The sequence below is a fragment of the Rhagoletis pomonella genome, unplaced genomic scaffold (genome assembly GCF_013731165.1).
Source record: "Rhagoletis pomonella isolate Grant_MI unplaced genomic scaffold, Rhpom_1.0 Rhpom_scaffold_00002, whole genome shotgun sequence".
In the NCBI taxonomy this organism is placed as follows: Eukaryota; Metazoa; Arthropoda; class Insecta; order Diptera; family Tephritidae; genus Rhagoletis; species Rhagoletis pomonella.
Genome location: NW_023458556.1, coordinates 105,642,147 through 105,654,081, shown reverse-complemented (window position 1 = coordinate 105,654,081; position 11,935 = coordinate 105,642,147). Strand labels below are relative to the sequence as shown.

Below are 11,935 nucleotides of genomic sequence, written 5' to 3'. Positions count from 1 at the left end.
CGAATAAAATTATCCATATTTAATTAAAACGAGTTTTGTAATTAATCAATAAACAATTTACGCAAAAAAATAACATTTTAAGACTTTTACTATTTTCAAATTCGAAACGCTCTAGCTCCAACTCAAGCTGTCGCAGTTTAATTTATTTTTATTTTTATTCTTTTTTTCATTATAACTATTACCAATTTTAATTCGTTTACTCACATCTTTCGTTGTTCGCTAAAGTTTTAAATGTTGCTTTGATCATTTACATTTACATTTTTGTTTTTGTTTTGTTTCTTTTCTATTCCACTGGCTTTTACTTGATCGAAATATTTCCGATAAAAAAATTCCGATATTCGGAATGCAGAACATCAACAAGGCGGAATCGGAAATAATATCCGATTGTCGGAATGCAGAACACCAACAATCGGAAACACATTCCTTCTGCCAGGTTTGCAGATCGCATACCGTTTACTTAATAAAAGCAGGAATAAAAATAAAGTTTCAAAGCATCCCATTGCTCAACTATTCTTAATAGAGTCCGACCGATTAATCGCCATCGGCATCGGCATCGGCTAGTATCGGGACGAAATTGAGCATCGGCATCGGCCGATGCCGAGCCTTTTTTCGCCGATTCTTTGCCGATTCTTTGGAATTTCTTTTCAAATGTTCAGGTGAAGCGACAGCCAACATTAAAAAACATTTGCAGACAGCTTTCGAAAATGATTTTTTTTTGTTGAAGGTGTTTCACGTTTTTTCCATACAAAAGTGTGTGCGACAATTTTCTTTTATATGGAGAACACTGCCAGCAAAAAAAAATTGCCAAAAATTAACGGGATTTTATAGCAGCTTGAAACTTGCACTTCATTATACTAGAATGAAATGGTCTACAAAACTGCATACCAAAATTCTGATTAAAAAATTTGAAATTTTGGTGAAAATAAGCAGAATTTTTCTAATTTTTGTACAAAGTTTGAAATCTGAATTTATATGGTGTTTGTTGTATAGCAGCTAGACTTTTATAAAATAAAATAATAAACATTAAATAAAAAAGACAAAATCGGTCAAAATATCGCAATTCTTTTATTTTGTGGATCACTATATGTATGTACATACATACGTAGCATATAAGTTCTTATGCATTGAGTGCAAAAGAGTGTATTTTAGTACAAAACGAAATGAAATTTTATGTTCCTAAATATTTTTTGCTTAGCACCATATAAAAAAGTGTTTTATGTAATGTACATAAATGTGATATATGTACATATATTTTTACACATATATATGTATGTATGTAATGTTGCATAACAAGCCAATTAATCCAATTATTTCTTTTCTTTTGTTTTTTTTTTAACTCCGTGAAATGAACTGATTTTATGAATTAATACATTTATTTGTAATTTTTTATGGAATCGGCATCGGCATCAGTGTTGCCACTTGAGAATATTTTTATGTACCAAAATGCCTACCAAATCAGTATCCAAACTACCAAAAAATTTTCCGATCATTAAAACGAAATTTCTTGAATTCACGGATTTTTTAGCTACACAAATTAGCAGTAAAAATTAAAATCTTTCTCCTAAGATAGGCAATTTATAGTTAAATTTCAACAGCTGATCAATCATGTCTTTGAAAAGGGAGAAAACTCATACTTGTGACAACTCTTACGTGTGAACAAAATTTAAAGCAATTTTTTAACGTGAAAACGCAGTAACCCAGTCAGCAGAGAAACGTAAATTTCACTGACAATTTTTTGTATTTAGAAACGCATTGAAAACGACTACAGTTTTCGTTAATTTTTGTATCTGGAAAACGTTCGAAAATGAGGACGTTATTTGAAAGCAATACCTGTATTTTTGTTTTTCAAGCGGCAGTGGCTGAGCGTGCAGAATAGCGTTCTTGTATTTGTTAGCTTTCAGAAGGTGGCGTGTTCGATGGCGTCAGGTACTTCCTTAATTTATTTATTTTTTCGAACTATGAAAAAGCATTTCATTTTCAAAACATTTTTGCCTACCAAAAGCTTCATCAAACCAACCAAACTACCAAAGGAAACTGAAGCTACCAATTTTGGTCCAATTGGACCTGAACGGCAACGCTGATCGGCATCGGCATCGGCCGATTCTTTCCCCATAAGCCGATTAATCGGCATCGGCATCGGTACCTGAAAAAAGAATTGGAATCGGTCGGACTCTAATTCTTAACACAACGCTTTCTAATGAAAGCCATCGTGTTTGAGATATGCCCAAGATTTTGTGGGGTTTTACCGACTAGTAGTCCTGAAATTCCTTCAGGTCATGTATCCCCTTTGGGCTAAGGTAAAATAAACTATATATGTTGCGGCACAATTTTCAATGGTTTTCGTTATTTTCGGTGAGAGTTGGTGGGTTAAACTGTAGGCAAAAAGTTTACCACTCTTGATTTCAAAATGGCGGCCAATCTATAACTCGCAAAAATCGTAAAAGCTCCGTAATTTTACATAACGATAGATAAGATTATTAGAAAAATGTATTAAACTTGCATAGTTTTAAAATAATTTGCCCGTTTGCGAGAGTATAAATTACCAAATTCAGGATGCGAAGTGGTTGCTAAAATATATAAATTTCAACATCTATTTTGTACTTTCCTGGACAAAAAAGTCAATATAATCCATCGAGATTTTGTGTGCTTTGTTGGAAATTTACTGTGCGATCTCGTGCTGAGCTCAAATTTTCTAGCCCGTACCCGTGCCAATCCCTAATTCTCATCCTTTACGAGAACTTTAAGGGCCAGTTTCTCTCTGCTAGTTTAAACTTAGATCACGTACACCCAAAAAAATTTGTGGGTTAAACTAAACGAAAACGTAGGTTAGTATGGCTCCAATATGGTAAAAATAACCAATAAAAAATAGTTAAAAAAAAAATTACTGAAGATGCAGTTAAAAATTTTTAATTTTACCAAAAAAATTGTAAATTTTTAACCACGGTTAGTTTGTTGATCTAATCGTAAAAGTAGGTTTGAATGGCTCCAACCCCCAAAAATTGTAAAATTTACTAATATTAATAGTAATGCCCAATCAACCACAAAAGCAGTAAAAAATACTGTAGAAATAGTAATATATATTACCGTAAAATTAGTAGAATTTACTATTTTCGTTGTTAAGCTACCACAAAAATTGTATTGTAACTAAAATTGTGGTACCAAACCGCAAACATTGTTACAATACAATTTTTATGGTACCTTTACAGCGAAAATAGTAAATTCTACAAATTTTGCGGTAGCATTACTATTTTTTCAGTATTTTCCTGCTGCATTGGTGGTTGATTTTAAATGCAATGTTGCCATGTTTCCTAAATATTGCTATTCTGAAAAATAAATACATTATTAAAGATGTTTTATTCGAAAAAATTTATTTTTTTAAGAAATAAACACATAAAATAACATGTTAAAAACGAATAATGCACAAAAAGGTACAATGTTAAAGCATTTTGAGTTTGTTTTTCCATATAGATATACATATGTACATATGTTTATAGTTTTTCTTAACCTAAGCATGATTTTTTTGGTAATGAAGTTGTCCGTGTGTATATATTTTTAATAAAATTTTGGTCTTATATACAAATTTCCATTTGGAGAAAGATTTATGTGTAAGGGTGGTTTGTAAAATTCAGGTTGGGCTAAGACATAAATATTGTTTTCTTCCAGTGATACCAAATATGATTGAAAATGTTCCGAAAATTGCTCAGTTTTATATTTGATGCAAACAAGCCTTACTTCGGAGTTTTCAAGTAAACTTATGTCCTTTATCTCAAAAATACTTAAAGCCTTTGAAAGTAAAAAATAACCCACTTTATATAAAGTCTTTTTTATAGTAATCTTATCCGTGAAATTATAGGTATTATTTAAGCAGACATTTAGTTGCAATTGAAATAGTCGTATTTTTCTTGACGTTATTGAATTCATGTATATTTTCAATTCTCTATGTTTAGATTCAAATTTAAAGCACCAGAGATTCTTTAATGGTCCAACATTTTTTATGAACGTGGGATAGTGAATCAGAAAATGAAATTTTGGTTTTAGTGTAGTTCGACATAAAGCTTATGGTGTTTTTCGATTTTTTCCTGCATTTCGTTTAAAAGATTTTCATCAAATTCTGTCCTGAGCACTAAATCTATTACTTGAATTAATAGACACAACAATTTCCAATGCTTGTTTTCTATCGAAATTAAATCTATCATTAGTGGAAGATAATGGCAAAAGGTCCACATTTCGCGGGCAGACATACTTAATTTACTTTTCTTTAAGTGATAAATGTTTATAGGGGGGGTGCATTGCCAATTTCGGTTTCACCATACTGAAATAGACCTTTTCTTGCATTTAAAGTATTTATATCTAAGCATTTCTCTGTCTCAATAAAATGGAGCAAAACCTTTGAGACATCATAGTGGCAAACTCCCTCAAAAACATCATGCATGATGTCTCCATACAGATTTTTAACCACGTGGAATGAACTTATGGAATTAAAGATAGAGTTTTCTGATAAACCTGATAATTTAATTCGCTTTCGTGTATTTCATTTAAATGAATTCCCTGCGTATAGTTTAATTCTGTTCGTAGTTTATCATCTATTTCACGTAACATGTGGGAGCATTCTTCCTTGCTACATAAGCAACGCCTACAAAAAAAATTCGAGGAAAAACTTTTTGAAAAGCCGAGAACACTATTCAGCCCTACACTCAGAAAAAGGTTTAGTTATAATAACCAAGATTTGGTTATAGTGACCAAGTGGCATAGTTGGATATGGCGAAATAAATATCTAGTTCACGAAAGTCTGCAATTTACTTGAGACTTCTAGTTGGGTCAAATGTATATTTGTTAATAATTACAAAACGACTACCTTGAGTGGACAATACTGTTAGTTGAATAAAATCATTGTTGAGCAAATATAAACAATGCTTTGGTTGATACAAGTTTTCAATTAATTTTGTGAACTTGCTGTAGACTTGAATCAGCTAACCGTTTATTATTGGAAAAAGTTTCAGTTTGACACAAATAAAAATTTACTCGATGGTTTCTGTGTTTACTTCTTTTATTTGCATATATTAAGCATAAAAAATACATACATATTTACATAAATAGTTACTAGAGTAAATAATACATATATATATGGTGGTAAGAATTTCCTAAAAAGAAACGATGAAACAGGAATAGTCGTGCGCAAACCCAGGTCAATATCTGCTGGAAGTGCTGGTTTAAGTATACTGCTTTGCTTTTTCCTTGGCTAAATAGATACTTTCAAATTATAGTTCACATGGATTATATATCCACTGAAAAACCCCGGTTGGCATCAAACTTTATATTTTTAAATAACTACACCCGCACCGAAACAAGTCGCGGCGATGGCAAAACTGAAACTGAGACAAACAAGCCTGGGCATGTCATAGCACACACTTTTCTTTCTCTACCCAGTACAGTGATCGATATGCCATAGCTTACTGAGCGCTCTATAACCACACGCGTGTTTCACCCGTATACGAACAGCGGTAGCGGAGCAATGATTTCCACGCACACAGTCTCATTCATTGAATCGTTTTTATGCAATGGTCGGCATTCTAGCGCAGTCAAACGATTCAATAAGCGGGACTGTGTGCATTGCTTAGCTGGCGCTCGTCGTATGTGAAACACACATGTGCTCAGAGAGCGCTGAGCATTATTTAGGGGTGGCTCACAAGCATGAATATGTTCCGCTCTCAAACCAAATTGTGGTTGCCTCAACTAAGATTTGGTAACTATGACTAAACCATGTGTTGAAAGAAAGCTTATCTGTATTAGCAGAGCTTAATGGCATCCTTTTATGAACCATACTTTAAGTTGAATGGAATTTGTAGAAATATGCTTCAAAAAAATATTTATTAGTATTTACCAAACCCTTCAACTAAATTAACGATTTGGTACAACCTAGATGAATATTAGAAGCTTTAATATATTTAGTTATAATTACCAACCCATGGTAATAGTTCCCAATCCTTGGTCACAGTTCTCAAATATTGTCAAAATTCGGGAACTAAATATCTTTAGTTGTCGAAACTAATCCCTTTTCTCAGTGTAGGTTATAAGAGCTAATACAAAGAAGTATCGTTTTTCTACACCATCTATTTGAATACTTATACCACTTTCTTCAAGATCTTTTATTTCTTCCACTAACAATTTTAGAGAGGCTTCATTTCCGTACGTTTTATATTTACTTTTGAAAAAAAAAGCTGGAAATATATTTTCCAAAGAAGAAAGATGGTGATCAGGTATTGAAAGGAAAGTATAATAGAAAGCAGCAACGGATTGATCTCCTTTATGGGACCCTAAAGGATTATTTATTTCAAAATCATCAAAATAAATAGTAAATGGAATAGCTTTTTCATTAAGAAAAGCTTTAATTTTTTCTTCCATAATGCTCCATTCACAATGTTTTTCAATTTTCCCTCACTTTCATAAGTATTACATAAAGTATCTTTTAAAACGTTAGGTAGTTCGAAAAATCTTTTTATCTGAAATTTTATTGGCATGAGAGTACCTTTGCTTTGTTTTTCTGTAAAAATTATTTCATTATTTAAAATTACGGGTAGTACCCTATTATCGATTTCGAATTCTTTAGCATCTTCCCATGCATCCTGTTCTTTAAGAACTTTTACAAATTTATGAAAAGTTTTAATTTTATAAAATGGATCTTTGAAAAATAAAATGAGACTCCTTATATTCTGCATATTTATTTCCTGTTCGTTCTTCAATAAATCTTTCTCCACAAAGGTCGCTAGCGGTAAAAATAATAGTTGCGTTAAATCATTCACAAGTACATCTAGATCTTTTCTGGTAAAATTTGATTTGTCGTGCAAATTAGTTAGAAACTTAAGAACAATTGTTTAAAAAAAATCGTTTGAAAATGCTAACTCATTGTAACTTTCTATTTGGCTTTCATCTTAAGTGGAATTAGTTTTGCTGTCGTTATTTAATGAATTCATTGAAAACGAAATACATGAATTAGCGTTTTTAAAATGGTTTTTAAAGGGCTTCAGCCCCTGGAAATGGTGACTACAGTGAACGCAAAAGAATGTGCTTGAAGATGTTAAATTATGCAAAATTTTAAAGTGAATTGCAAGAAAATCTACATTTTGAAAAATTTGTTTTCACAAAAAGCACGAACCCATATTGAAATAATATAATAATTAAGGCTTAAAAACCTATTATTTTAGGTTGTTAATTAAACATAGTACGTTAGGAGATGGCTTGTCGTCTTTTAAATGTACACAATAAAAATATTTTTGAACGAACATCCAATACTCTAAGCTATCGCCAGGGTATTTTAAATTCAATACATGAAACACTTTAAAACAGGTATGAAAGGCGCTTAAACAACAAGGCATCTCATATTTGATTTCATCGAAATAAACATAAAATTTTGAGTCACTTAAATTATAACCAACTGCAATTACAATTGGTTGTAAGGTCTCACCACGGTCGTAAAGAGAACTCTTCAGCTTTTCTAAACTGTTTTCAACATCGTTGGCCGTAATTACATGAAGGAGAAATGATATCTGCGATTCTTTGACAGTAGACCTGCAAATCTTTTTTACGCTATTCGCTTTTCGTTTTATAGTTGGCAAAACATGTAGTAGTAGCGCTATGAGTTGGTCCGATCCTACATGTTTAACAAAAATTTATAAATAAAGTGCAACCCTTTATTAAATAAGCTGGCAAACCTTTATCTTCTGATCTTATTTTTTCCAGTTGCTGCAAGTGCGCCGGGTCCGACAACTTCTCACTTAGCAATGGTATTATTTTGAGTTTAAAGGTCTCCCATTTATCGAGTACAGATGTTGAATGTGGGTACAAATAACTAAAGTCAATTTGAACTTAAAATTTTGTTGTTATTTTTTAGTTTTTGTAATTGGGAAAAGAGTCTCCAACTTTGTAAGATGTCAATGATATTGCTTCTTATGCCTTGTGTATATAAAATCTCTTGCCTTCGTTTTTTGAAACACTTCCGCCAATTTTCCTGCACGTCGTTCCACGGCTCGCATAAAATTTTCAGCCACTCGTGAGCCCTTGCAATTTCTGAACAATACGAAAAAATTTTGTATGAGTAATATATGTAAAAATAAGCGACATAAACAGATTAAATCGTTTTCAATATTACCTTTTTCTTCTGCACAGTTCACATCAATGTCGGGTTGTGAGGATTCCTTCAGTATACTTTTTCTCGTCAACAATTTCACCTGTTTTCTTTAAGCGTTTTACACTATTATATTTGTCATATAATCTTCCGGAAGGACGTGCTCCAATTAAGTTAGAATAAACGGGAGAAAAATTTAGTTACAAATTAAAAATATTTAAGGCATGCAAAATTGCACTTTTAGTAACAAACCAACCTTATCGTCGCTAAATTTCTCTTCAATTTGAACAGATATCTGCTCAAATTCTTTTCTCCCTACTTTGATTTTATATTTAAAGTGCCAAGTCACTACTGAATCTATGAGAATTTTCAGCGCGGCATCGTTAAGTTTTCCAGTTTCTTTGTAGATCCGATAAACATAGTATCCATTTGGATGAGTCTCCAACACTGTTTGAAAGTTCTTAATTTTGAAAGCAAAATAAAAAATCACAAGTTTTGTACTCGTACCTTCATATGTTTGATTAGTTTATGAGCCACACTCAAAATAGGACAGCGTATTTTTTGAATTGTGAGTCACGTTATTGTAAATTAATTTTTTTAATAACTTAGGTTGAAATTTTGAGTGTAGCTCACTGTATTCCAGTACTTACAATACAACCGCGGTAACCAATAGGCTCTTTAATAATTTTTGAAGAAGTGCATGTAGATTGACTAGTGTTCAAGTTGTGTGAATTTTCGATATCTTCAAGGAAAGTGGTATCAACAGAAATTGTATCGCAGGTTTTAATATCAGAGTATCCCTTAAATGAAAAGTTATTAATTTTTTTACAATGAAATTCAAAATTGACGTTTCCACTCATATTTGCGATTTTCCATTGCTGAAGCTTATAACGGAACTCTACTTTTTCTCCCAATTTACGTTATCGGAACAAGTACGTCAGGTCCTCGTCTTGCAAATACTGTAGCCGTTTAAACGTAATAGACTCATCTACAAAATCAAGCAAAATTTATGTTGTTTAATATATTTTTATAATTTCTTTTATACAAACGTTAGTGTCAATTCGATGCACGCAATAACTTACGCACTCCTTATTTTTCTCCGGCACACAATAAAAACAACAACACAACCGAAGCCAAATAACGGAATATTTGCTTGATCGAAGTTCTGCTGAATATTGCACATTTATTTATGAAAATCCCTTTTAATAAACTCACCTTGTAAATCTGGCAGGATATGGCTGAATCCCCAACTTTCTATTAAAATTTCTAGTCCGTCCTTTTCTGTCTCTAAAAATGGCTCTTCCATTTTTATAAATTTTGCACACACTGTTCACGGACAACTGGCTTCAAAGTTTTCAGCGAACTGATTATAGTTCGCATCGGCTGTTAGTATTGCCATTGTTTTTCCAACTATTGGAGTAAAAGTATTGCCATCTTACTCCGGAGTAAAGCAGTAAACTGTTTTCAAAACATGTACAATTTATTGGTTAATTTAACAGTAGTAATAGTCATGGTACAAAGTAAAAAATATTTAACAATTTTCCATTGTCGAAATAACCTTTCGAAAATGTTATAAAAAAACAACAATTTCAATTAGGAATATTCTAACCGCGTTTGGTGTGGTACATTTGACCAGCATTTACAGTTGATCTAACGATTGTTTTGGGGAAACAACTTATTTGTAAAACTAACCAATTAAAATCAGTTAATTCACACTAACAACATATTAAAAAAAGAAATACAATTTCCATAGATTAATTTAACAAAAGAAATAGTAAGCGTAGGAAGCAACAATTATTGAATTGTTAATTCACTATCTTTACTGGTAAGAAAGAAACAACAAATATAAGGGAAAAATTGTCCAGATGACAACAACAATTTCTACCAAATGTACCCCAACCTATAAAAAATTTTAAATTTGACCAACGTTAGCAGTTAACTAAAATTTTTTACAACAACAATTTACATTGACAGCAAATCAACTATGGAAGTTAGTTGGTTTAACCAATGTTTTTTTTTTTAAGTGTAAACTGCGCTTATGGGCCATTCAGTCATTAGTTAAATACTAGAAAAACGGCAGTTGGATGTACATTAGTTAATTGCAGTCAACCATTACCCAAACTGCTATTGTGAAATGAAAAATGGTGGTTTAAGATTAGCATAGTAGTTAACTAATGAATGTGAAAATGGCCCTCTGTTGTACAGCTGGCTGACATTTGATTGGTTAATCATAGCCAACTCGAGCGTTTAAACTAGGTTTAAACCACAGCCATGCACTGAAAAACTGACCTTGAAACGAGGAGGAATGTATCACACCAAGGCGAAATTCATACAACTGGTAGCAGGAGTACAAAAACATAAAATATCAACAAACATATCATTTTGACACAATGTTCTCCCCGCCCCTTGTTATTATTAAATTCGCCTTGGTATCACACTGTTTTCGTAGAAATTCGTAATGCTCAACATCAGCAGAGCGCTCGGAGTGTCCAGACTTCATTAACAAACACATTTTTTGTTATCGATAATCCTGCTATACTTAACTGTGTGTTTGTGCAAGATGCATGCATATGTTCAAGTGTGATATATGAAATGAAAGTGAAATCAATTGTTACTGTTATCTAAAATTTGTGTAATAAACTATAGGCCAACACAATTATTTATGTGTTACGTTGAGTATCGAACTGGACCAAACCGAAATTTTAAAATCTTTTCAATCTTGTGTTAAAGAAAACGTTCTCAGATATCAAAAGGCCTGGCTTCATAATATTTGTAAAATGAGTGTCGTTGGTAAACAACTTAATTCCTTGCAAACAAATTCTGACATCAATGGAAAAGATACTAGAGAAAAAAGTTCAAAAACTTCAATGCCTGGAAAGTTTATATCACCAAATAACGTTCTTAATTTAAACGAAATAACAGAGGAATATTTATGTTCTATTGATGACAACATTTACGATATTGATTTTACACGTTTTAAAATACGTGACCTGGATTCGGGTGCAATTTTGTTTGAAATAGCAAAGCCAAGCGATCGATTTTCACCTAGTTCGGAAGACAAATTGATAGACGCAACAGAGGGAATGTCCATTAGAGATTCAGGAGATGCAAATGCTGGTCGATATGTACGATATCAGTTCACTCCAGCTTTTCTCGGACTGAAAAATGTTGGAGCAACGTAAGTCCATATGTATATATGTATGTACCTACATACATACACACATACATAGATTCATACACGGCACACTTATGCAAAAAATTCAGCTAGGCGGGAAATTAAAAGTGGTGTTTTGTTACTCCTAAAATTGTTAAACTAAGATGAGTCCGTACTTACGTATGTACATGGATTATGCACACAAATTATAGTTCTTTAGGAATGCTCCATTAAGTTATCTTATAAAAATTTTATTTTCTTGTTGTACACGCATATGAGTTTGCAGTCTTGTAGCCCATTAAATTTTAGTATATAGCTTAAAACTTGCACTTTATTGTACTAAAATTTAATGGGCTACAAGACTGTATACTCAAAAAGCTGCACACTTCTAAAAAAAATTAAAAAATCTGTAATTTGTAATGTACTCATTTTACTCAACTTCGGTGTAAAAAAAATTCATAACTCAAATTATTGTAGAGTGCACCCCATATACTGCACTTAAATATGGTGCAATACTCAGAGCTACCATTGTGATATATTTTAAATCTTTTTGAGATGGCATATTTTCAAAAACTAATTTTTTGTATCAAAAAATTTCTATGTGAAAAATTTAAAAATATTTCCTTTCATAGAGAATTTTGATGTGTGATTTTTTTTTT

General features: G+C 32.0%; 2 protein-coding genes across 2 annotated transcripts in view; one reads left to right on the top strand and one right to left on the bottom strand.

Annotated features, from left to right (window-relative positions):
* Window positions 1-7,164: 7,164 nt before the first annotated feature.
* LOC118756744 lies at window positions 7,165-9,521 on the bottom strand. Its single transcript, XM_036491492.1, has 5 exons — window positions 9,468-9,521; window positions 8,756-8,922; window positions 8,147-8,232; window positions 7,710-7,862; window positions 7,165-7,648 (listed from the first exon to the last, which is right to left on the bottom strand). The coding sequence occupies exons 1-5, from the start codon at window positions 9,519-9,521 to the stop codon at window positions 7,194-7,196; spliced, it is 915 nt and encodes a 304-aa protein (XP_036347385.1). The 3' UTR covers window positions 7,165-7,193.
* A 1,161-nt stretch (window positions 9,522-10,682) lies between these two features.
* LOC118734295 (protein unc-119 homolog) overlaps window positions 10,683-11,935 on the top strand; it is a 71,137-nt gene continuing 69,884 nt past the window's right edge. Inside the window, exon 1 of the mRNA XM_036464011.1 lies at window positions 10,683-11,300. Coding sequence (XP_036319904.1) covers window positions 10,900-11,300 — 401 coding nt within the window. The 5' untranslated portion in view covers window positions 10,683-10,899. The remainder of the gene's footprint in view (window positions 11,301-11,935) is intronic.